The sequence below is a fragment of the Cryptomeria japonica genome, chromosome 4, assembly GCF_030272615.1.
Source record: "Cryptomeria japonica chromosome 4, Sugi_1.0, whole genome shotgun sequence".
In the NCBI taxonomy this organism is placed as follows: Eukaryota; Viridiplantae; Streptophyta; class Pinopsida; order Cupressales; family Cupressaceae; genus Cryptomeria; species Cryptomeria japonica.
This window is the reverse complement of record NC_081408.1, coordinates 260,978,102-261,005,831: the sequence shown is the minus strand read 5'-3', so window position 1 is coordinate 261,005,831 and position 27,730 is coordinate 260,978,102. Positions and strand designations below refer to the sequence as shown.

General features: G+C 37.5%; 1 protein-coding gene and 1 pseudogene across 1 annotated transcript; one reads left to right on the top strand and one right to left on the bottom strand.

Moving 5' to 3' along the window:
* Positions 1-518: 518 nt before the first annotated feature.
* On the bottom strand, positions 519-4,932 carry LOC131065451 (indole-3-acetic acid-amido synthetase GH3.5-like; annotated as a pseudogene).
* A 3,084-nt stretch (positions 4,933-8,016) lies between these two features.
* LOC131065449 (indole-3-acetic acid-amido synthetase GH3.6-like) lies at positions 8,017-22,776 on the top strand. Its single transcript, XM_057999954.2, has 8 exons — positions 8,017-8,118; positions 8,369-8,484; positions 8,700-8,795; positions 20,193-20,336; positions 20,424-20,738; positions 20,872-20,973; positions 21,070-21,872; positions 22,190-22,776. The coding sequence occupies exons 1-8, from the start codon at positions 8,017-8,019 to the stop codon at positions 22,774-22,776; spliced, it is 2,265 nt and encodes a 754-aa protein (XP_057855937.2).
* The last annotated feature ends 4,954 nt before the right edge of the window (positions 22,777-27,730 follow it).

The window sequence follows — 27,730 nt, the reverse complement described above, 5'->3', positions numbered from 1 at the left end:
ATTTATAACACAATAAATCATCTGATTTACTTATTATGATATTACATATCAAAAACAAATATCATTCACTGTATTTACCTTCCAAAAATTAAATATTTTTAATATAATTTTTACAATGTAAATAACATATATACAAAAAAATTTATATCATTTATCATATTTACCTTAAAATAAAAATAATTTTATATAATTTTCAACAAAATAAAAATTCTTGAAAAAATTTAAAAAAATATATATCACTCACCAAAAACTAAAAGTTTTACAATATCCTATACATACAATAAGAGAATACCTTTTACACAAAACTCAATTGATTTCTTTAAAAATACACACATTAAAAAATTATCAACTACTTACGCACAATCAGTTTGATTTACTTTCATAACTGCTCGTACAATCTCGCAGTTTCCAACATCAACTATGTTTATCTTAGTTATCTAATAGATTAAATGTTCTAGTATCAAACATTCTCTTATCTAAAATATCTCACAAGATTATAAATTTGACGAGATGAAGATTTAGAATGGTCCGGGAGAAGTTTCCCAGTTGGTGCGCGCAGGTGTCCATTTGGGACACTTGGGACCGAAATAGGACGCTGTGACTCTCGAATTGAGGAGCTCCACTATTGGAATGAACTTTACGTAGCGGGGTGCCGTGTATTGATTTATAGATGCTCCTCGGCTTAGGGCATAATCCATTAATTCGTCAAAAGTCCCACACTCTACTATTTTTATCTCCAGAGGGCCGATGGATTTGTCAGCGGCTCTGCCTTGTCTGTACACCGAATTTAAACTCTCTTTTAGAGTGAGACAACATTGTTGCAACACTTCAGCGGGCACTTCAGAAGTGTTGAGCTCCCGAAAAGAACGTAATGCCCCGGAATGGTAGATACGTCTGCGTAGCTCGTGTACTCAATCACTCGAGCTCCATAACTCTCTAGGTGTTTAGTTGCCTTGTTCACCGCGTTCTGCAGCTCCACTTCATCAGTTTTGTCTGAGTCAATGCTCAACATTACATTTTTCCGGCACACAAAGTGAAACTGTGGTGCCGAGTTGTGGAAGCCGGTTACCCTGAGCACGTCTCCCACTCTGTAACGATACAGCCCTGCACCGCAACAAAGGAACAATGAATATGTTGACGATTAAGAAGTACAAAAGCAACTACGTTAATCAATCATTATATAACGCTTTCTATTTTTCTGATATGGAACATGTTCCGATAATCATTATATAACGCTTTTTATTTTTCTGACATTTTACCTGCGTATGTAGTTACCACAAGTTCATATTCTTCACCCACTTTGACATCAGCGAGCTCCACCAGCTCTGGCTGATTGTTGATTTTTCCATTGTCATTGTCCCGGCGAAGGGGAAGGAATTCGAAGTAGCCCATATTAGGCAAGATTGTGTACGACACTTCACACGGTGTGTTGAGCGGCTGAAGATTGAGGCCGAAATAGCAGTCGGAGGAAGCGTACATCGTGCACAGCTGAGGGAGTCCACCACTGTAGAAATCGAGGGTGGGAATGTACTGGGCCATGGCTCCTGTCACGATCACTTCCAGGTACTTTGTGTTGGGCCAGATCCGCCTAATTATTCCCTCCCATGACTCCTTTGAGCACTCGCACTCCATGAGATCTGCCAGCTCAGGATTGGGGCTCAATATATTCATTACATCCTTTCTTACTGAAGGATCGCTCACGTCTTCCTCGCTCACGCTTCCCATTCGAATGTCCTGGCAAAGCGACCGCCAGTGTTGTTCAAGGAAATGAATTGCTCTGAGCAAGCCCGAGGCAAAGACGGCTCCTGCTCTGAGAACTTGTTTGTTTTGGGCAAGGCCGCACAGGAGTTGAGCGTACATGCTCTGGTGGGAATCGGGGCACAATATGGCCTCCATGGTGCTGGTGTAGACGTTGTAGGGATCAAAAGGCTTTTCTCTGAAGTGTCGGCTCTTGTAGTAGCTCGTTATGACTGGCCGAGCTACCAATCCGCCAGGAGTCTTGGTTTCAGATTTGATGAAGAGGAAGTACACACCTTTTCCCTTGTCCAGCCCCTTTATGTACCTGCCACACACCATTTCCCAACATTAGATCCCGCCCCTTCAATTGGAATCAAACATATATATCTTCAATGCAAGAATTTGAGGGAGAAAATACTGACTAGTTCATGACAGGCATGAGAAGGCTGTAAAGAAGCGTTCTTCGGTCCAATTCCTCTTCTATTGTGGGCATCAGCTTGCGTTCTCCAGCAGATGTTCCAGAGCTGTTAAAGCAAATCGGACAACAGAAATTAAACTTAGAATTTAACTGCTACTATAAACATATAATTAATACACATCTTGCTGTTTGACTCTCCTGTCTTTTAGGTGAAATATTAAAATTTCACTGTATATTTACCTGGTGAGAAATTCGGAGACTGGATGAGATGACAGAATGGGAGATTTATCCCCGTTAGCAATTCGCACAATATCAGGCTGCAAATCCTCGTATGTAATAACGGGCAACAGTTTTTTGAAAGACTCCCTATTAGTGCGCCCGTTGAGTTCATAGCGCTTTAGGTATTTGGTATGAGCGTTCCTCGTCAAAATCTCAGAAAGCACTTGAGCCTGCACTTGATCAGCATGTCTGGTGACATTCTCAATAAAGTCCAGAGCTTTCTTATCATTATCACTGAGGATTTTTTTGTTGTCATAAAGCATGGCTTTGGACATCCTGATCTAAAAAGACGGCCCTGAAATGTATCTAAAGAGGGAAACCAGACTTGAGACTCAAATCCAACGATGGGATGATGTGAGGAATTGGTAGTAAGGGGGTTGCATTTATAGCTGTATTCGGGCTACCCTGTGGCGTTAGTCCAAAACTTCCTAGGGCATATCCAAGATTCCCATGAGATGACATTCGTTTAAAATACTCGGTGGATATGAGAAAGATTAAAATTTTAGCTCTAAGGTTACAAGAAAAATTTAACCCTTGATCTTTAAATTTAAATTTGCGTGGTGGAATCGAATATTGGAGTGTCATTCCAACAAAAACAGACAAATATGTAGGTGGAAGGATGATAATGAAATTTCAATCATGAGAGAAGAGGTTGCATGCTGTAAGGGGCTGCTGTCTCGGGGAGATCAGTAGGCTTCTGGGGTTGTAAGTCCCTTGTTATTCTCAGCAGGTGGAAGTTGTGGTGATTGACAAAGGGTTAATGCCAAGCTATAGTTGTGTGAGAATTGGACGAAAAACTTATATATGGGGGTCGGTTGAAAGAATAGCCGAGTGCCAGGAGTGCACCAAGGTGGTCTGCGGTAGACACCTCCTCCTAGGGGTGAAGAAGAGTAACCCTGCCCTCTAGTCTCAGGGAGATAGAGGTCCTACATGGACATTAGGGGTGAAGTAGAGTAACCCCGCCTTATCATTGGATGGTGAGGTTTACTGGTGGATGCATTCTCATGGTCCCCATCTTAGTGAAGCGGAGTAACTGAGCCAATGTTGGGGATGACTCCCGGGGAGTTATCTATGACCCGAGGACTAGGGAAGTGGAGTACCTAGGCTCTTTTCGAGAAGGATGATCGTGCAATGGATTGTCCCGGTTGGGGAAATGGAGTACCCAAGATCTTGTAAGGGGGATGGCCGTGCAATGGGCTATCTATATCGGAATGTTGGAGCTTGAGAGTTGGGCAAGCTATGTGGGTTGAGTTGCAGAGCTGGAAGTCCATGTGTCTTGTGGAACAAGTGGGGTGATGTGTCGGGCACACACCTAGGTTACCTAAAGTGGGATTTGCATTGAGATCCAGGATCTCAAGGCCCTAGAGTGGGGGTCAAATGTGGCAGTAGGGACTAGGTTCCGAAAGTGTGCTCATGTTGAGCCGAGCCATGAGGCGAGTCCAAGAGGGTGGCACATATGAGAAGCTATATGAGAAGCTATCCCTAGGGGCGAGGTGCAGTGGTATCTGTACTAGTGTTTCAAGAGTGGACGTTGATCTAGGGGCAGGAACTTGTAATTGGATGCCTGGGAAGTATTTAGGGTAGTGACCAGCGACAGAGTTGGAATTGTTTGTAGATCGAGCCAGGGGCCATCTCTTCATAACAATAAAGCTACCTATTGCCCCAGTGTTGTGTTCATTGTGTGGAGATGGACAAACAAGAAGCTAGCTCAGGGAGTCTAGTCGTCCCATGAGATATGTTTGGTGCTTGAGGGTTCAGAGGAGCTGAGGGAGGCCAAAATGGGACGCCAGTGCTATGGGAGTACTGGGCATGCTCAGGGAGTGTGCAGAGTTGGAGCCGGAGGACTTAAGGAGTTCCGGACGGGTCAGTGTTAGTAGTCAGGGTCTTATGGGGGACTCAAGAAGACGAAGACATCGAGGAGACCTGTAAGCTTGTACCAGGGGTGCAAGGATGGTGCAACAAGACAGTGCTAGAGTAGAGTCAAGGACTTGAAGGGAGTGCTAGGAGCATCAGGATGAAGGAAACCCGTGAGAGGGTTGGCATGCACTTCTATTCCGCATGGGTGTGTGTTAATGTGGTCAGGTGGTGGACACTTGAAAAGGTATGGCGTAGTCTGGAAACAAGAAAGGACTTGTCCGCAATGGAAGTCATGAGTAAGGTTTGCCAGTGCCGCATGAGGTTTGACCTCCTTTGGAAGGAAAAAGCTTGTTTGGGCAGCAGGCCGGTCTAGCCCCGTGACAGTTGGTATCAGAGCATAAAAAATTGGTAGGGCCAGTTAGATGAGCTGAGGTAGCTGGGCTATCAAGTGGTCAGTGGAAGACTGCGAAGGCGGATTGTGGTTTGCAGTGTCGAGGACAGGTAGACCAGGGTGGCTAGCAGGGCGTGGTCACTAAAAATGTGAGGCCAATCCAGGTAGGGATAAGGATGGTGAAGTCCGTGGCCAAGTTCCATGAGTGGTAGTCAGCTGGTTGGAGTTTGTGCCTGGGGCCGAGTTCCATTGGGAAGGGACTATGCTAGTGGAGCGACAAGGGATCAGGAGTGGATCTCTTGGTGGGGAAAATCTTGCACGGGAAGTGCCTTAGTAGTTCGAGTGGAGCGGAGTAGGCAAGGTGTGAGTCGGTATTGAACTGGCTTCAGTGCTGGAAGTAGTCGGTAGGGCCGCAAGATTTGATATGGCAGTGTCCAAGGGTAGTGGCATATAAGACTAGTCAAAAGGAGGTAGGAGCTGCGAGGAGCAGTGTGGTGTAGGATCTTGTCAAGGACGGATCCGAGGTGAAATCGATGGAGCTGTAAGGTACAGTGTGGTGTAGGATCTTGTCAAGGACGGGTACGAGGTGTAACAATTTGGGCTGTGGGATGGCGTAGGGTCATTCCCAGTGTGGTGTAGGGTTGTGTCTGGGACATGATCCGAGGTGTAAATTGGGTGGTGAAGCAGGTCCAATGGTGGAAAGCCAGTACTGGGCCAAGTCACAAAGGAAGTCAAGGGAAAGAGGCAGTACCTTGCCCACATTGGATGTGGTTTGCAAAGGCATCAAGCACAAGAGGTTGGCTAGCTTACAAATGTTGGTGGCTTCTTTGGGTTGCAGCACCGAGGATGCAGGGCGTTCCGTGGACAGTGCGTCAGTCAGACAAAGTGGCACAATGGATGGAAGTGAGTTCATTGAATGTGTAGGATGTAATGCAAAAGTTGGGTGTCTTTAGGGAAGTGCACCTAAGATGTAGGATTGTGTCTGGGACATGATTTGAGGTATGAATTTGTGGCGAGTTAGGTCTGAAGGTTGGGAACCAAAGATGGGACCGTCACAGAGAAAGTCAAGGGAAGGAGTGAGTACCTTGCCCACATTGGATGTGGATTGCAGAGGCATTATGCACGAGAGGTTGGTCGGCTGAATGACGTTGGTAGTTTCTTTGGGTTGTAGCACCGAGGGCGCAAGGCGTTCCGTGGGCAGTGGATCAGTCAGACAAAGTAGTACAGCAGATTGAAGTAGACAAGATCGAATGTGTGGGATGCAATGCAAGATGGGTGTCTTCAGGGAAGTGCACCTAGGCGAACTCATGAGGTGTGGGTTTGCGAGAGTACACCAAGGAGGTGGAAGTGGTTGACAAGTACCAGGAGGATCATGTACAGCTAGAGGTGGATCAATGGGAGTATGTTGGTTGTTGTTCTTGAGTTGAGTTGTTGGGGACAGGATAAGACGCGGGGCGCACCGGGGTCAGTCAACAGGCAATCAGGATGGCACTACAGAAAGGAAGTTGAGAGCTGAAGGCTGAATGTGTGACTTGGGAAGTCAGTTGGGTGTTGTGGTCAGTGGAGTATGTGTCTTCAAGGGGGCCAGATACCAGGGGCTTGCACAACAGGGTTGGTAGCAAGCGTGTCTTTCAGTGGATGCTAGGATTGGATCCGGGAGCAGTGGAAGTTGGAAGACAAGGGTGTCGTCGAGGATGGCACTAGTGGCTGAGTTGAGAGGTGAGCATGGTTTGTGGTGTTCTATCGTGTTGCGGTGTAAACGGTGGAGTCTTGGAGATGTAGAAGCCGGTATGGGGCATGGTGCAGTTGAATATCACAAAGTTGTTTCACAGATGTTCAAACAAGGACAGTCATCTCAGTGGAATTCAAGGACTGGGTTCTTGCAATATGTTGTTGAGTCGGGGACTAGCAGCAAAGATCAGTTGGAGGCAAGGGAGCATCTTCACAAAGATCAGAGCAGAGGTAGTGAGTTGGACTCAGGGTGTTGCCGAAGCGAGTTAGACATGGATGGGATTCATGCAAGTGAAAGTCTAGTATGGGGTATGCTGGCAAGTATCAAGTATGTCAGGGACAGAAACGATACAAGTGCAGAGCACAGTGAATCCGAAGTTCACTTTTAACAGGTCCTAATGTTGCGAAGGACAAGACTCGGGTCGAATGGTCCAGCGCCGAGGACGTCACCTGTTTTAAGTGGGGGAGGATGTAAGGGGCTGCTGTCTGGGGGAGATCAGTAGGCTTCTGGGGTTGTAAGTCCCTTGTTATTCTCAGCAAGTGGAAGTTGTGGTGATTGACAAAGGGTTAGTGCCAAGCTACAGTTGTGTGAGAATTGGACGAAAAACTTATATATGGGGGTCGGTTGAAAGAATAGCCGAGTGCCAGGAGTGCACCAAGGTGGTCTGCGGTAGACACCTCCTCCTAGGGGTGAAGAAGAGTAACCCTGCCCTCTAGTCTCAGGGAGATAGAGGTCCTACATGGACATTAGGGGTGAAGTAGAGTAACCCCGCCTTATCATTGGATGGTGAGGTTTACTGGTGGATGCATTCTCATGGTCCCTATCTCAGTGAAGAGGAGTAACTGAGCCAATGTTGGGGATGACTCCCGGGGAGTTATCTATGACCCGAGGACTAGGGAAGTGGAGTACCTAGGCTCTTTTCGAGAAGGATGATCGTGCAATGGATTGTCCCAGTTGGGGAAATGGAGTACCCAAGATCTTGTAAGGGGGATGGCCGTGCAATGGGCTATCTATATCGGAATGTTGGAGCTTGAGAGTTGGGAAAGCTATGTGGGTTGAGTTGCAGAGCTAGAAGTCCATGTATCTTGTGGAACAAGTGGGGTGATGTGCCGGGCACGCACCTAGGTTACCTAAAGTGGGATTTGCATTGAGATCCGGGATCTCAAGGCCCTAGAGTGGGGGTCAAATGTGGCAGTAGGGACTGGGTTCGGAAAGTGTGCTCATGTTGAGCCGAGCCATTAGGTGAGTCCAAGAGGGTGGCAAAGATGGATGAGTTGCATGACCGAAAAGAGGACATGGTCCGTAGGCGAGTAGTTCTGGGAGCACAGTCGAGTTGAAGGAGAGTTCAACGACCAAGGATATTGGTTTGGATCATGAAGCGAAGAGCTTGGTGCCCAAGTAGGAGTGCAAGGTGTTTTTTCAGTCTGAGAGGCTTAGACTGAGTGTTTGCATGGAGCTGGTTATTGTGCATAGGATGTACAGGGAACCGGGTTCACCAGTGAAGCCATGTAGGCATAGGCCACGGGACCAAAGCAGTGTGACTTGGAGTCCTTGTTCGGGAAGAGGTTCTGAGTTGTGTACTAGGTAAGCCATCGCGGGCTCATGAGAGAGTCAGTGGTGCGCCAGGTTGAGTTCCAAAGGAGACAGGGTCTTCGTGGATCAGGAGTCTATATGAGAAGCTATCGCCAGGGGCGAGGTGCAGTGGTATCTGTACTAGTGTTTCAAGAGTGGACGTTGATCTAGGGGCAGGAACTTGTAATTGGATGCCTGGGAAGTATTTAGGGTAGTGACCAGCGACAGAGTTGGAATTATTTGTAGATCGAGCCAGGGGCCATCTCTTCATAACAATAAAGCTACCTATTGCCCCAGTGTTGTGTTCATTGTGTGGAGATGGACAAATAGGAAGCTAGCTCAGGGAGTCTAGTCATCCCATGAGATATGTTTGGTGCTTGAGGGTTCAGAGGAGCTGAGGGAGGCCAAAATGGGACGCCAGTGCTGTGGGAGTACTGGGCATGCTCAGGGAGTGTGCAGAGTTGGAGCCGGAGGACTTAAGGAGTTCCGGATGGGTCAGTGTTAGTAGTCAGGGTCTTATGGGGGACTCAAGAAGATGAAGACATCGAGGAGACCTGTAAGCTTGTACCAGGGGTGCAAGGATGGTGCGACAAGACAGTGCTAGAGTAGAGTCAGGGACTTGAAGGGAGTGCTAGGAGCATCAGGATGAAGGAAACCCATGAGAGGGTTGGCTTGCACTTCTATTCCGCATGGGTGTGTGTTAATGTGGTCAGGTGGTGGACACTTGAAAAGGTATGGCGTAGTCTGGAAACAAGAAAGGACTTGTCCGCAATGGAAGTCATGAGTAAGGTTTTCCAGTGCCGCATGAGGTTTGACCTCCTTTAGAAGGAAAAAGCTTGTTTGGGCAGCAGGCTGGTCTAGCCCCATGACACATGCAACACCACGTCAGGGCGGCGACAGGCTGTCAAATTTAAGAGAATGCCAATATATTATAGATTAATGTGATTGGATAAAAACCTTTAATTTTGATGCCGCCAAATTGGTATTCAGGAGAAGGGCGTAAGTAATTCCAACAGTGGTGGGCCTCACATGTCGGCTAGTAGAATAGCAGCGAAGAGAGGTTAACTGCGACTGGCACTCCATTTGTCTCGGCTAATATACAACCGGCCCTGTGCTTGCCAGCGACCAAAGTAACGTTTTCAATAAAACATATTTTCTTACTTTTCTTTTTACGATATCTCCGAGGGTGGCAGTCCACTTAGTTTGAAACACGATCGTATTAATATTATTGGTTACTCTTAATCTGATAAATAGAATGTTTTCTACCTACCCATCAATGTGAATATCCAAATATATTAATGGAAATATTTTATATAATAATAATATATTTCAATTTTGTTTTATTTTAATAGTTTTTATGTTTTGATTAGCTAAGTACGGGAGAGGGTTTGGACATGGTATAATTCAACCATCAAGATAAAAGATAGAAGCAGAAAGGGCAAAAAAATCACTAAAGAGGTGAGAATAACGAATCTTACAAGGAGTGAGACTAACAAAACCAAAAGCTTTTGACCAAATCAATAATTAGTGAGAAATAGGGGTCTCAACCTTGTAGTGAGACTACATTCTCACAACCGTGGGGTTTTGATAGGGACCCCAAAACCTTAAACAAGCACCTTGAGATGTAATGATAATAGTCACAGAATGAGCCAAAAAGAACCTAGATATAAAGGAGGCATGAACCGGCTACCAATTGTAGTTAAATTAGAAAGAGGAGAATAGAGACTCAAGTGAAAACCCAATCTCATAGAAGAAGAGATAGAAATGAACCCACTTAAGCACCGAGCGAGGAAGGTTTAAAACCTAAACCAAAAGCAAAAGAAAGTAGATAGAGACCTTAGCCAAAAAGGCCAATTAAGCCACCTGAGGATGATAAAATAACCTTTTCGCCACATCCTTCCAACTTAGAGACAAGACCCTAGCTAACCCTACTTTTGAAACCACCTCTACATGATCAATAGTAGCAAAAAGGTTCAATCTAACAATGGTATCAACCTGTTCAAAAGCTAAGAGAGGGCATGATCTTGCATCACTAAAGGGCCCCACCAACGTCGAGAATGAACTCCACCTCTAGGAGAAATTGGAAAGGGGTTTGGCATTGGATCAATTTCCACCTTAATAGGAGACTTTGGAAGAATAACTAGGTTGATGCTAGTAGAAACATTGAATAGGAGCTCCTAGGCCTAAAGCTATGAGAGGCAATACTCATGGAAGCACCATCCATCTCAATAGGACTAGCAAGTGTACAAATATTGAAAATGGTAGTAGAAGTCTCAACTAAGAAGTCAATCTAGGGGAAAGGAGAAGTGGAAGCTTGCAAGCCCCAACCATTAGTTGAAACCAACCAACCAACCACAACCACCCACAACATCAAGGAAACTACAACAACCTGAGCAACCAAAAGCTTATGAGAAAAAATATAGACATAGGTAGTAAAGCCCCAAGCATTTAGTTAAAACAACATCCATACCCATAGACGAAAGCTTGTCCCCACTAGAAAGGAGTAGGTCATTCACTTGGGGAGAAAAGAGGGAAAAATCCTCTAGGGGAGGGTCCCAAAAATCCCAACCTCTAGCACAAATCCGCTTTGACAAGAATGGTGGAAACCTAAGAGAAGCACACACCACTAGCCTCTACCTCACCTATGTGCACATCATGGACATGAGCACCTCCAATGCAAAGATCTATAGAAAAAGTGTTAAAAATCATTTACAAAGTTCCATAATCTAAAGACAAAATATTGAAATCTTATGCCAAGGCTCCCACCAAAGACTGGGACACCAAAAAGTGCTCCAACCCAAGGCACAAGGCAGGGAAGAAAGACCTTAAATGGGCTTCCTTTGAAACAAAAATAACCCAATATGGGGTCAAATCCCCTCACTAGTAGTGGCCAAAAATAAGAAAAAAATGGCTAAGACACTACTAGAGTTCATGTCTCATGTCTCATGTTTTTAGTTCATATAGAAGAAAAAATAAATAGTTTCTACAAAAATGTATTTCATCTAAGGTAATAGAACCGAGAACATTTTTATTTTGTTGTATTTTTGTCTAGGCATCTAAAGTGCTTAATCTTTTATCATAATTTTTTCTCATTTCCACACATTCATAATACTTCTAGTCCCTAATAATACTATGTAGATATAAGTCATACAAAAATGAATAAAATAGCTTTATATCTTTTTTTCATCTATTTACATATCTATTGATATATTTATAGTAATTTATATAGAAATTAATATCTAATATTTATGTAAAAATATCAATTCATTAAACATGTATATTGTATTTTTATTAGTTTAATTTTATTTTCAAGTTAACGAATTAAGTAAATAATTTATTTATATTTATTTAATTTTTTGAAATTATAAAAAAAACTATTTCAGAAATTGAAAAAGATGCATTTTAAGAAATAAAATAATATTTGATATAATTTATTTTCATAAAAATTTGATACCATTAATACAATTATATACTTAATATATAAGATAAATAATTTATTAAACTGTATATATAAAATAATACAGATATCTTAATTGACATCTATCTAACTTATGATAAATTTGATATAAACATTTCAAATTGATATATAAATCATTTAAAATATTTCGCATATCTGTTTTAACATTTTATCATTATAATAAATAGTTTGTGCAGTGACATCCGACATGGATAAAGATTGAAGGAATATAAGATTATTATTTCAAAATAAATCAACCGCAAGCCTTGGAGATATGTTTTATCAACTTTGTTTCCGTCGCTCAGAAGTACAGGGCCGGTTATACAGTTGTGTGCAAAAAAAGTCAGCGCTGCAGTAATTTCTCCTGCTTGTTTTGCTAGCAAGTCACCAGGTGCGGCCCACCACTGTCAGAATGTTTGTGTTGCTGGTCGCGAGTCACCATGCGCTTCACCTGGGATTTACTTACCCCTCGCCAAGACTCGCTCTCTTCACAGATTAGATTTGAGCTCCTCAATATTTATAATATTGTTGAAAGAATAGTCGATAGTACTTCGAAAAAAGATTTGTAGTAATTATTTTAAATATATGTATCATGTATGTAATGTTATCTTGGATCTTTATTTATCCGTCATTGATAATTGAAATAAGATCTTTAATGGGTTCAATTGATCGATTTCTATTTTATGATGTGTTTTGCTTGCTCTTCTTTATCTTTGTTTTGTGTCATCATGTTCAATTTTTGCTTTGAGGTGTGCACGAACTTAGATGATAGATTTTTTAAGTTTAAGAATGATCGAAGAATTTTCACTAATATTATGTTCTTAAACTTGGACACTAAAGCCATCCCGTCTTTAATATTATTTATCAAATGATTTCAAGAATTTATTAACATGAATGGTTGGTCTTTGTTGACAATAAGTAAGAAAAAAGTAATAAGTTTAAAAGTTGTAGGGTACACCATAATATGATAACACTTTTTAAAAACAACAAACCAAAGTAGATAGAAATTCAAATTGAAAATAAATTTTATAACTCATAGTAATGATATATATACTAGTTATTTTCTCAAAATGTAAATAATTGTTTTACATTCAATTTCTTATGGACAATGCATTAAAATCAAGCATATAACTATTCTCATATGATTGCAAAAAGGGCATATAACATCTCTAGTTCTCTTCAAATATTTCTATGCTAAAATTACAAGAAATCAATAAATATTCTAAATACAATTTTGCACATAAATGTGAGAAGAAAATTAGTACTTAGAAATTTTTCTTTTTAAGTTAGTAACTATAATAAGTTGTTAAATCGATAACTTATTAGAAACTAGAGAAATTATGAATATATTAAAGAATCTCTCACACAGACACACACACACACACACACACACACATACCTCCATCTCTTAGAGGGATTCCACATCAATATTTAAGTATAAATTATGTTGATTGTTTTTCCCTCTTTGTTATCTTCCCACCCAAAATTGTAATATATGTTTCAATTTTATTGCGAGGATCACATATAATAGATAAATATTAAACATCTAATATTGCGATGATGAAACAATCATAATTGATAAAGAAAGAGATTTGTTGAACTTACAAATTCATTTCTTATTGCAATGATGAAACAATCATAATTGAAAAAGAAAGAGATTTGTTGATTTCACAAATTCGTTTCTTATTGCAATGATGAAACAATCATAATTGAAAAAGAAAGAGATTTGTTGAATTCACAAATTCATTTCTTATTGCAATGATGAAGCAATCATAATTGAAGAAAAAAGAGTTTTGTTAAATTCACAAATTCATTTCTTATTGATACATCTAGGCCTCACAATAAAATAAAATAAAAAACAATGGAGTTTTTGGTATATCTTTTTCTTTACATTTTTATATCTACAATTTTAAGCTAAGTAAAGAAGTACAAACTTTACTAGTATTTCACCGTTTCAAATTGAAAATTATGATGTAGCAATAGAGATGCACTAGACTAATCTTCTTTTAATATACCTACTACTAATGTGATTTTAGCAATACAACCAAATATTAAGAGGTTTTAATAGTTTTTATAAAATTCAAAATTGTGATCATTGATGATAGGTTTGACAATTTTGATAGTGAGATTAATTTTGATTGTATATTTAATATCTTATTTTTTCATGTACCTTTTATCTTATTTGGTAAAGGTGTGATTGTGACATAATTGTTACCATACATTCAAGTTAGATCAAAATTCTCTAAAATGGTTCAAGTCATCTATCAAAATTACTATATGGGATAGGGGAGAGGATCTAGTAGTTGAGCACTTCTAACTTTGCACTTCTCAAAATCTTATGTGGAAATTTCAAATCACTCCTAATTTCTTATAACAAATTACATGGCATGTGTGTTAATGCATGATAGCTTCGGTAAGATAAATGATTGAATGAGAGATAAATAAAGTCTCTCATTCAATCATTTATCCTATCGATAAACTATGATGAAAATCGTCAAGCTATTGTTCCTTCATTTGATGATCATTCTTCATTTATATATGTTCAATCTACTTGTAAAGTTTGATTCATTCTTAACTATCGATAATCATCTCATAGCACAGAATATTGATTGACATCAGTTTACATTATAACGTATGCACCCTGATTAATATTGGTTATCATATTAACTGTGATCACCGATTATTATCGGGATAACCAATGTATTTTGATTAATATCGGTTGATGCATTAAGTGGGGAACATTGATTATTATCGGGATTAACTAGTATACACCGATTGGTATCGGGTGGTTAGAATACACCTATTGGTATTGGGTGGTTAATTAAGTAGACACCAATTGGTATCGAGTGGTAAATTAAGCATACATTGATTGGTATCAGGTGGTTAGTTAAGTATACATCGATTGATAAATGATACGATAAGTTATAGGGTACGATCAAGTAATGTCTTGATCAATCATGTCTAAAAGACATGACCGGTCAAGGCATTGCTTGATCCTCCCTGCTTGCATATACATATGAATCGACATTTGTGAGAAGGACATTAAAATCAATAAATGTTCCTCTCACCTGCAATATAAAAGATGATAATCAGATTTATCATATTATATATATAATACATAGTTAAAAGAAAAGATAACCATGAATATAACTTGCATCTTGAATTGAAAATTGAATAACATTTACATGGTATCAAAAATATAGTTAAATCAAACTTGAGGCTGTTCAATTTTGTGGAAAATTCAAAACAAGCATATATTCAACATCACAATTCTCCTAATGGCTAGCGCTATCATATTTGAAGATAGACTTAGAGGATGTGATGACTTCTCAGCATGGAATTTCAAAATTCAGATGATTCTAAAAGAAAATAAAGTCAAATCATTTGTGAAAATTGAAACTACAGAACCTGAGACTAAACTGAAAAAACAACTTGGAGAGAGGGAAATGAAAAGGCCATCAAAATTATAGTTGATGGGGTGAGAAATAATATTATGCCCATCATAAGGAAACATGAAACGACCTACAACATGTTCAGAGCACTTGAAGATGCATTTGAGATATCCAATGCTAGTAGAACCTTGGTGTTAAAAAGAGAAATAAATCACATAGCCATGGTCAAAGGAGAATCAGTCAATGCCTACTTCATGCAAATATCAGCTCTAAGGGATGAACTAGCAACTCTTGGATATGAGATCCAAAGCAAAGAATTAACACTCATTGCTCTAGATGGGTTGCCTAGTATATGGGAAACATTCGTCCAAGGAATCAGTGCAAGGGACAAATTTCCAAAATTTGATAGGCTAAAGGAAGACTGTCTCCAAGAAGAATCAAGGTTAAATAAGAAAGGGATCAAGAAAAAGAATATAGATGAAGATCTCCAAGTTCTAAATACAAACTAAAACAAGAAAAGAAAGCATAAACAATTTAGGAAGAGAAAAGGTCGTCATGGCAAGAACACCTTCAAGAAGGACCTTTCAAAGATTCAATGTTACAGATGTGACAAATTTGGGCACTATGTTGCCAAATGTCCAAAAAGAGCCAAACAACAAGCCACATTTGCCAAAACAGGAAAATCTAAAAGGGAAGAAGACTCCGAGAAGTATGTACTCTATTCAGCACTTACAAACCAAGCATCAAACAAAGTTAATTCCTGGGTGATTGATAGTGGCTCATCCAGACACATTACGGGATTCAGAGAAGTGCTAGACTCCATGATAGAGGAGAATGATGAGGAAGTGACTATCGGAGATGACTCCACACATCCAGTCAAAGTATTTGGAACCGGCACCATCAAACTAAAGACAAGTGTATCATTACAACTTAAAAGAGTACCATATGTCCCAAACATCAAGAGAAACCCAGTCTCCATATCAACACTAGAGGATAATGGATACAGAGTGACCTTCATGGACAACAGAGTGTTGGCTTAGCCATAGAATTCATCCATCAAGAAAGCTAAAACCATTGGTCAAAGACAAGGCTACTTGTATGAGCTGTGCACAGAGCCCAACTTATCCCTAATCCATGAAACTATAGATGCTAATGAAGTCTGGCATAGAAGACTAGGTCACCTGAAGTTTGGAGCTTTATCGTCAATGAGAAACCTTGTCACAAGTCTACCCAAGTTAAAGAAATATCATTCAGGGGCATGCAAAGGATGTGCCCTAGATAAAAATACTAAGGGTGATTTTCAAAATAGTACTAGGAAAACAAGTAAAAATTTAGAGTTAGTTCATTCTGATGTATGTGGACCTATGTCCGTACCTTCTTTAGGGGGATTTTTGTATTATGTAATATTTGTTGATGGCTACTCTAGGAAAACTTGGATCTACTTTCTGAAGTGTAAAGAATCATAAGAGATCCTCAATAGGTTTAAAGAATTCAAATCACTAACAGAGAACTACTCAGGAAATAAAATTAAAACCCTAAGAATTGATAATGGGGGGAATACACATCAGAATTATTTAAAGATTTTTGTAAAAATTCAGGGATTAAGAGGGAGTTAACAATACCTTATAATCCTCAACAAAATGGGGTAGCTAAGAGGAAAAATAGGACAATCGTAGAAGCTGCCAAAGCCATGATTCTTGATCAGAATCTAAATGTCAATCTTGGGCACAAGCAACTAGCACTACTGTATATATTCAAAATAGATGTCCTCACTCCCACCTTGAAGATAAAACCCCTAAGGAAGCCTTTACTAAATCAAAACCAGATATCAACCACCTTAGGATATTTGGATGCCTTGTCTATATTCATGTACCTAAGGAGAAAAGATTAAAATTAGAGCCTTCTGGAAAAAGGGGAATACTTGTAGGATATAGTGAAACCTCCAAGGCCTACATGATCTATATACCCGGTCAAAAGAATATTGAGCTAAGTAGGGATGTGATCTTTGAAGAAGACTTAGCCTTCAAAAGAGCCCAAAGCTCACTAGAACCTGAAATCTATATCCCTACCCCTAGCATAGATGAAGACCCTACTCCTGAGCTTCAGAGGGAGAGTCTTGAAGAAAATGAAAATGAAACTCAAAATCCACCTAGAGAAAATTTCAAGAAAAGACCACTATGGGCCACCAAAACTGTAGAAGAAGCTCAGAAGTATGTTGCCCCTTCAGGGACTTTCAGAGAAAGCAAAAGGCCTAATAAACTAATCAACTACGTTGCTCTCCTGAATAATCTTTCAAGAGAAGAACCTACTAATGTATCATATGCACTTAAACACCAAGTATGAAAGAATGCCATGTCTGAAGAATACCAATCCATTATGAAAAATGATGTTTGGGAAATTGTTGCTAGGTCGACTGGGAAATCTGTTGTCACCTCCAAATGGCTCTTCAAAATCAAGCATGCTGCAGATGGCATCATTAAGAAACATAAGGCTAGATTTGTAGCCAGAGGGTTTTCTCAAAAGGAAGGAAAAGCACTTCAGGGTGTTGCTTCAATTTAGGCTCAACCATGATATCCTAGATCAGCAGAAAGCAGTCTTATGTGGCTTAGAGTTTCACCAAAGCCAAATACATTGCACCTTCCATGGCTGCTCGAGAGGCAGTATGGCTTAGGAAGTTGCTTGTGGGATTGTTTGGAGAGCCTATGAAACCCACTATCATACATTGTGACAATTAGAGCTGCATAAAGCTTTCAGTGAATCTAGTGTTCCATGACAGATCCAAGCATATTGAGATTCCATACCACTATGTGCGAGATATGGTAGACAGGAATGTGATCCAATTAGAATATGTTTGTACAAGAGATCAGACTACAGATATTCTGACCAAACCTCTTTCCAGAGTGAAGGTTGATCACTTTAGAAAAGGTTTAGGTATGATAGAAAGGTAATTTGCTTTGTAATATGTATTTATATATCAGTAAGATGTTTAATGTGTAAACTTCTTTGTCATGATAGAATATTTTGGATTTTATCCCTTGGGTTCATATCTAAGAGGTGATGATCTCTCAAGAAAATGAACACTTTATGTAGACATTATAAGGTGACGATCTTATGATGTCCAAGCCAGTTATCATGTTGGATCTCTGGTATGTCATGGATGTGCCATGATTGTGTTGTGGTAAAATATTTGTATAAGATGTTAGTGCACATACCACAACTTGGATAAAATGAGAAAATTAATCACTCTCATATGTTTATCCTTAAGTATTGCATGTTTAGGCAATACTGATATCACATGCTTAGGTGATATCTTGTCATCACAAGATTGATGTGATGAACATTTGTATCACGTATTTAGGTGATACTTCATGTCATGTGATTAGGTGATATGATTTTCTAAAGAGTTAGATTGTGTAAAGAATACTAACCATCATTTAAATTGTGATGCTTGATATATTGTTTTTCATTTATCTTACCTAGCTAAGAGGGAGTGTTAATGCATGATAGCTTCGGTAAGATAAATGATTGAATGAGAGATAAATGAAGTCTCTCATTCAATCATTTATCCTATCTTTAAACTATGATGAAAAATGTCAAGCTATTTTTCCTTCATTTATATATGTTCAATCTACTTGTAAAGTTCGATTCATTCTTAACTATTGATAATCATCTCATAGCACATAATACCGATTGACATCGGTTTACATTATAACGTATGCACCCCGATTAATATCGGTTATCATATTAACTGTGATCACCGATTATTATCGGGCTAACCAATGTATTCTGATTAATATCGGTTGATGCATTAAGTGGTGAACATTGATGATTATCAGGATTAACTTGTATACACCGATTGGTATCAAGTGGTTAGTATACACCGATTGGTATCAGGTGGTTAAGTAAGTAGACACCGATTGGTATCGGGTGGTAAATTAAGAATACACTGATTGGTATCGGGTGGTTAGTTAAGTATACACTGATTGATAAATGATACGATAAGTTAAAGGGTGCAATCAAGTAATGTCTTGATCGATCATGTCTAAAAGACATGACCGGTCCCTGCTTGCATATACATATCAATCGACAATTGTGAGAAGGAAATTGAAATCAATAAATGTTCCTCTCACCTGCAATATAAAAGAAGATAATCAGATTTATCATATTATATATATATAATACATAGTTAAAAGAAAAGATAACCATGAATATAACTTGCATCTTGAATTGAGAATTGAATAACATTTACAATGTGCCCTACTTATAATTAAGGTTTTAGAGTCACATCATCAAATATTATACCATATCAACATGATATTTTCTAAAGTGTCCAAAATAGACCAAAAAATAAGGTTAGACCAATGGTCGTGTAAAAGGGAGACTCATACTTGTACAACCGATGTGGCATCCAGTGATTGATTTCTTTTTACAACTAAGGTATACATTTCATTCAATTATGGATAGTCATCATCAACAATAACAACTTTAAAGTCTCAACTATTGGTGCAATGTTGCAAAAAAATTTAGACATTAAATCAACAAGTGTAAATATTAAATTAACAATTACTATCACAACCATTAGAACATGCTCAGAGACTAGGTCCTTTCTCCTAGTATACATACACTCAAGCTTTGTGGAATACACTTGAAATATTTTAAAATGAAATAAATTTGCATCTTATTCATTTTAAATTTTGAACTACTTTAATGAAATTGTTGCTCCCAATCTTTTCTAATCTAATGTTAAAATATATATTACTATAAAAAAATATTTTGATTAATATATTTGCATATTGAAATTGATGCATAGAAAACAAATTCTATTCATCAGCCAAACAGTAACAAATAATAAGATTGTGTTTCAAATTTAATGGACCACAACCCCGGTGATATCGTAGAAACAACAAGCAGATAATATTTATTTATTGAAAACGTTACTTTGGTCGGTGGCAAGCTCAAGGCCGGCTGTATATTAGCCGAGACAAATGGAGTGGCAGTCGCAGTTAACCTCTCTTAGCCGACACGTCTGACCTACCACTGCTGGAATGACTTATCCAATGACCTCAATTTATAATATATTGGCGTTCCCTGTCGTGGCCGTGACGTGCTGTTACATGCAATCTCTGCTCCTTTTAGTAACCCCCATCATTGAAATTTCATTATCGTCCTTCCACCTACATATTTATCTCTTTTTATTAGAATCATACTGCAATATTTGGTTCCGCCACGCAATATGAAAATGCCTCTGTTGACGTTTCACTCTTTACAGACATATAATAAAGAGTCTTCAAATTTAAGAAACAAGTGTTTAATTTTCATTTAAGCTGAGAGCTACAACTTTAATCTTTCTGGACAAGGCTGTCCACCGAGTATTTTAAACGAATGGCATATCATGGGAATTTCGGATATGCCATAGGACAGTTTGGAACAACGACAAGCGCTGGCTTGAATACAGCTATAAATGCAAACCCCTCGCAACGAATTCCTCACATCATCCAATCGTAGGATTTGAGTCTGAAATCTAGCTTCTCTCTTTGCCTCACATCCCCGTCTTTTACCAAGTCCTTCATGTTTTTGATAAAGATCAGGATGTCCGAAGCCATGCTTTGTGTGAACACTGCAATCCCCAGTGATAATGATAAGAAAGCTCTCGACTTCATTGACAATGTCACCATACATGCTGATCAAGTGCAGGCTCAAGTGCTTTCTGAGATTTTGACGAGGAACGCTAATACAGATTACCTAAAGCGCTATAGCCTCAATGGTCGCACTGATAGGGACTCTTTCGAAAAACTCTTGCCCGTTATTACATACGAGGATCTGCAGCCTGATATTGTGCGAATCGATAACGGGGATAAATCTCCTATTCTTTCATCTCACCCGGTCTCCGAATTTCTCACCAGGTAAATATGAGTAAAATTCTAATATATCATCTTAGGGTAACCTGAATGAAATAGCGTTATGTGTTTTAATTCGAAGTTCTAATGGCAATTTAATTGAAAGTTTAATGTCTTTGGTCTAAATTTGCTATGACAGCTCTGGAACATCCGCTGGAGAACGCAAGCTGATGCCCACAATCGAAGAAGAGTTAGACCGAAGAACTCTTCTTTACAGCCTTCTCATGCCTGTCATGAACCAGTCAGTATTTTCTCTCTCGATTCTTTCATTAACGACATATATGTTTGATTGCAATTAATGAGTAGGGTTCTAAAGTAGAGAAATTGGGTGTGGCAGGTACATAAAGGGGCTGGACAAGGGAAAAGGTATGTACTTCCTCTTCATCAAATCTGAAACCAAGACTCCAGGTGGATTTGTAGCTCGGCCGGTTTTAACGAGCTACTACAAGAGCCGGCACTTCAGAGAAAAGCCTTTTGATCCCTTCAATGTCTACACCAGCCCCATGGAGGCCATTTTGTGCCCCGATTCCCACCAGAGCATGTATGCTCAGCTCCTCAGCGGCCTTGCCCAAAACAAACAAGTTCTCAGAGCAGGAGCCGTCTTCGCCTCTGGCTTGCTCAGAGCAATTCATTTCTTCGAACAGCACTGGCGATCGCTTTGCCATGACATTCGAATCGGAAGGCCAAGCGAGGAAGACGTGACCGTTTCTTCATTAAGAAAAGCCGTGATGAATATATTGAGCCCCAATCCTGAGCTGGCAGAGCTCATGGAGCACGAGTACTCAAAGACGTCATGGGAGGGAATAATAAAGAGGCTCTGGCCCAACACAAATTACCTAGAAGTGATCGTGACAGGCGCCATGGCCCAGTACATCCCCACCCTCGATTTCTACAGCGGCGGACTCCCTCAGTTGTGCACGATGTACGCCTCCTCCGAGTGCTACTTCGGCCTCAATCTCCACCCGCTCAACAAACCGTGGGATGTGTCGTACACTATCATGCCCAATATGGGCTACTTCGAATTCCTTCCCCTTCGCCGCGACAATCACAATGGAAAATTCGACAACCAGCCAGAGCTGGTGGAGCTCGCCTACGTTAAAGTGGGTGAGGAATATGAACTTGTGGTAACCACATACGCAGGTAAAATACCCAATAAAATAAAATAAAATAAAAAGCGTTATATAATGATTATCTCAACTTGTTCTATACCAAAAAAGCAAAAAGCGTTATATAATGATTATCTCGACAAGTTATATACCAAAAAAGCAAAAAGCGTTATATAATGATTATCTCGACAAGTTATATACCAAAAAAGCAAAAAGCGTTATATAATGATTATAGCATCATATAATGATTCTCTGAACATGCTCTATATCATTCTCTATATCAGAGACATGAAAACCGTTATACAATGATTGATTGACGTAGTTATTATTATTTTCCTTGCTGCGATGCAGGGTTGTATCGTTACAGAGTGGGAGACGTGCTCAGGGTGACCGGATTCCACAACTCGGCGCCGCAGTTTCACTTTGTGTGCCGGAAAAATGTAATGTTGAGCATTGACTCGGACAAAACTGACGAAGTAGAGCTGCAGAGCGCGGTGAACAAGGCAACTGAGCATCTGGAGAGTTATGGAGCTCGAGTGATTGAGTACACAAGCTACACAGACGTATCTAGCATTCCGGGGCATTACGTTCTCTTCTGGGAGCTCAACACTTCTAAAGTGCCTGATGAAGTGTTGCAGCAAGGTTGTCTTACTGTAGAAGAGAATTTAAATTCGGTCTACAGGCAAGGCAGAGCCGCTGATAAATCCATCGGCCCTCTGGAGATAAAAATGGTAGAAAGTGGGACATTTGATGAGTTGATGGACTATGCTCTAAGCCGAGGGGCATCCATAAATCAATACAAGGCACCTCGCTGCGTGAAGTTCGCTCCAATAGTGGAGCTACTCAATTCTAGAGTCATAGCGTCCTATTTCAGCCCCAAGTGTCCCAAATGGACACCTGCGCGCGCCAACTGGGAAACTTCTTCCAAATCTTTCTAAATCTTCATCTCGTCAGAGATACATTGTTGTGAGCTCTTTTAGATTAAGAGAATGTTTGAACTTTGATCTATCAGATAAGTATGTAAGATAGTTGATGTTGGTAGCTGGGAGATTGTATGAGTAGTTAGAAAATAAATCAAACTGATTGGGCATAAGTTATAAATAAATTTTTAATGTATGTAATTTTTAAGTTATAATGTAAAATCAATTTAGTTTTGTGTAGAAGGTATTATTTTATTTTATCATTTTGGGTTTTTACATATTGAAAATTGCATAAGCATGGGGTGAAGATAGTAAATGATATATATTTTTTATTTTACTTAAGAATTTTTATATAGTTGAAAAATATATAAGTTTTTTTTTGTAATAAGGTGAATGATTTTTTTTTTGATGTGCAAAATCATAATAAGTAAAACAAATGATTTATTGAGTTACACAAGTTTATATATTTATGTTATTAGTTTTTTTATTATCTAGTGTTTGATTATTTTTCTAGGTTACCAAGAAATGAGTTGACTTTTGCTGGTATGACTTTGGATGATATTTTATATCATCAAAGTCATCATTAAATTATCTCAATCTAAATATTTCAAATCAAATTAATATAAAAAATTTCATTTAGTGTGTTGGTGCAATCATCATTTTTCAGGCCTACATGTTTGTGTCCTTGGGAAGGTTTTATTCTAGCTATAGCTTCATCGGAAACTCTAATATGATGTTTAGAGAAAATTCAATGGTTATAATTGTGTAAATTAGAAAAGATGAAATAATATTGATTTGTAAATCAAAGGTTTGTGAGAATAAGAACTATATATAAGGAAAGATAAAATGGGTATGAATTGAGCAATTGTTATGCATAAAAGGATTTGAGAAATCACACTTTACATTCAAGATCTTAAAATAACAAAAAAATAAATAATAATAAATAATGTATGAAAGAATCAAAAACTAAAATATTAGGGATACTATGATATAGTGTATAGACTTAAAAATGAAATGAAGGTATGTATATTCACATTGTAAATACTCATTAATAATAGTATAAATATATTTATCTATTCACACATACTTGAATACTCTTTCCATATATTCTCCTTATCTTATCACATGTGTAGCCATCATAGATCTTTCATATATATTAGAAATTTTTTCTCAAATATGATTCAACACATACTTGTATATTCTTTCTACACTTAATCTCTTTGAGTTTTCTTTCTATTCACTTCATTGTTCTAGTAAAATCATACATATTCTCCTCTTTCAAATATGCATATTAAATTATCTTCTATATCTTAGTCATGCTTAAATCTAATGGTGTGCATTTGATATATATTTTCCTTTACTTCTATCCCCACAAATATTATCCACATCTTATATCTTTATGTTTACATCAAATGTTGCATCTCTTAGAAGGGAGACAACTATTTGAATGCATATGTCTTTTAGTTAACAATTTTTTCTTACCATCAATCTTTTATTTTGTGATTAAATATAAACATTGCTCTTGTAAATATACTTGTTGTCTTCACAAGATTAATTTGTTGCTTTCATAATCTTAATTTCTACTCTTATACAAACTTAGTCTCAATCTTTATCAACTTAATTACTATATATTTATTCAGGAGCATGTTTGATTTAAGTATTTATATACTTTTGTCTTGGACATCAAAGGAGGTCAGCCAAAACTGATTTATTTATTTAAATTTTATGAAGCCATTGATTCCATTTAGTCAACAAAAAGAGAAGAAATTCCTCTTCAAGGAGTCAACCAAATGATAATAATAATTTAATTATCTTTTATTTAATTTTGATTTGAGGGTAGTAAAATATACCAAGATTTATATTGATTTTTTTTCACATAATTTTGTTTACATAGTGAATATATAATAATAAGATGGAAATATATATATATATATATATATATATATATATATATATATATATATATATATATATATATATATATATATATATATTAAGCATCAAGAGAAAGGAAAAGGCATAGAAACATAATAATATTTTTGAGTTCTATTACCTTAGATGACAATATCGATATATAGAAACTATTTATTTTTTCCTCCATATTAATTAACAATATACAAAATACTTCTCAATAAAGGGAAAATAATATGGTGGATATACCCATTTATCCACTCATTTGATATACTCAATATCCAATAGAGGATACTAACTAACTAGTAGAGTATAATATAATGTTGGATAAATAAATTCTTATGTGCTTTATATCTAATAGAATGAGGATAACAAGTGGCTAACTAATAAAAAATTGATTATAAGAACGTCATCAAGATAAGCTCCTACTATTTTCATGGAGTCATTTCCCTTCAATTTTTGATTGAGTATTCTTTTATCGCAACTTTTAGTAACATAAAACAAAGTATTTCTCTTCAATCCATATCATGGTTATTTTAACTATATATAAGTGACTCCACACTTGGAATGCAATGAGATAAATTTATAATTTTATTTAGGGTAATTATACTATCTAAATATACAATGGAATCCTCTAGAAGAATCTTTTATATCAATATTTAAATATAAATAATATTAATCATTTCTATTCTCCATTTGTTATATTCCTACACAAAGATTTAATATGTCTTAAAATTTGATAGTGAGGATAATTTTCCATTATTTTTAAAAACACATACCATAGATAAATAAAGAATGTCTAAAATTGTATTGAAAAAACTTTATATAGAAAAGAAAGAGATTAATTTAATTAAAAAATTATTTAATATTGATTAGTATTTAAATATAAATAATATTGATCAATTCTATTATCTATTTTTTATCTTTCCAACCAAAAATTTAATATATGTCTTTAAATTTTATAGTGAGAACCACAATCTTCCATTATTTTCCAAATAAAAATCATAGAAAAATACAAAAAAAATTCTAAAATTACAATGAAAAAACAACCTTAGCTAGTAAAGAAAGAGATTATTTGAATTCAAAAATTATTTAATATTGATCAATCTAGGTCTCACATCTTATCAAGTACTTAAGATTCATAACTCAATAATGCTACTGAAATTAATCTTGCCTACTCCCACTCATTATTGAATCCAAATGCTATATTCCTAGTCCACATTGTGGTTCAGTCCTTTGTCGAAGACCCAACTCCATTGGATCTAATGGTAGATATATTTTCTCATGTTTGTGGTTTTTCTTGACTTGTAGTTTGTAATGTGTTGGTTATGATTGGGGTTCCATCTATAGGGCCTCCTAAGTCAAATCCTTTAGATTTGGGTCCCTCTTTAGCTAATTTTTATCTAATGTTGGTGAGACCTCCTCTCCTGAGAAGAGTGTTGGTTGCATTACAACTGCTAATCCCCCTATTTAATTTAGCCCCAAGCAATGCACACCTTATGATATTTATTACAAAAAATCTTGTTAGATGCTACTTTAGGGAAAGATTCTACCACTTTTGGTTCTTCTAAGAAAGTGAAATATTTTTTCAAGATGATTATTCCCTCTACTTTTACTGCTCCAGTGATTCATTTGGGAAACTAAGTGCTTGAATGTGAGGATTATTTGCTAGGAAGGGCCTGGTGTATAAGTTTATTCAGTTTTGGCCTTCTCTTCTTGATTTGTACTTCTGGATTTAGGAGCTTTTGTTTCCTTTGGTTAAGGATAAAATATATATTTACCCTTCTATCATAGAATTTTTGTGGTTTTTTTTAGTTCTTAGGACGATCAAAAAGTTATTATTGATGGTGGTAATTGGAGGTGAAATACACATCCCCTATCAATGCACCCCTGGGGTTTCTTCTTTCAATCCTTTAAAAAGATTATGTTGATATTTTTCTTACATAGGTAATATTGCTTATTTGTCCCTTCATTTTTTTATGTGATGAAGGTTATGAGGCTATTGATCCAATACTTTAAGAAATTTTTTGAAGGTGGACTCTGTAGACACCTAAAAATTTCTTGTCTAATTAAATAAATATTTTTATTTATTTGATTATTTTATCCTAAGTCTTCTATTAATTAAATAAATATTTATTGATTTAATTAATTCATTAATCATTTTATAAGCCTTTCCTCATTTAAATAAGTAATTTTATTTATTTAAATTGTCTTTTCTTAAATTAAATAAATACTTTTATTTATTTAATTGATCCACTTCCTCTATTAATTAAATAAATAAATATTTATTTAATTAATTCATTAGCCTTTTATACCCATGATACATGTCATTCATCTCTTAATTATTCTCTTACCTACCCCATTTATCATTTAATTATTTTTAGTACCTACCCTTTAATCCTAGCCGGCCATTTATCCTATACACCTCGTAATCTTATCCCTCCATTTCCTATAGTGTTCTCTATATAAGAGGATGCCCTCTTCCTTTTCAACCCTAATGAGCCTAATGATTGTGTCAATCAAACCATCTTGCGATCAACCACAATCTGTTCTTTGTTGAGCTCTTGTGCACACATAAAATCTAAGAGCAAATATATCAAACAAGATCAATGGAGATAGGAGACAATGAAGATTGAAACCCTACTAGACATGTGAATGGTATATCTTGTTTTGTTATTATTTATTTGCATGATCTTAGGTATCTTCATTTGTGTATGGTGGATGCTTTTCAATGTTAGGATAGGTTTTTTGTGGTTGGATCTTTGTTAGTCTTCCAATATTATTATTTTCATCATCCAGTTTCATCGTATACATTTTGGCATGCCTAGTGGGACACTTGTCCCATTTTATTTTGACATCTTGTTTGTAGATTTGTGGTTTTGCAAAGTTGCAGGTTGGATTTTGCGACGATTCTCTTTTATTCTACATTTGCGACTGATATTACAATGTTTTTTAATCAATCTTCGTATTTGAGATGATTTTGCCTACGTTTTTTATTTCTCTTTTGTTTGCAGATCTCAAATCTAGAAATCGCGTCTGGGTTGTGTTGGCCATTTGGATG

What these genes read in the sequence shown, in the direction of transcription:
- LOC131065449 (XM_057999954.2), top strand. Translation starts at nt 8,017, where the DNA reads ATGAGAGAGTCAGTGGTGCGCCAGGTTGAGTTCCAAAGGAGACAGGGT. An exon ending in AAGGAGTTCCGGATGGGTCA is followed by an intron (nt 8,485 to 8,699) that starts GTGTTAGTAGTC and finishes TAATGTGGTCAG; the next exon opens with GTGGTGGACACTTGAAAAGG. An exon ending in CTCATGCCTGTCATGAACCA is followed by an intron (nt 20,974 to 21,069) that starts GTCAGTATTTTC and finishes TGGGTGTGGCAG; the next exon opens with GTACATAAAGGGGCTGGACA.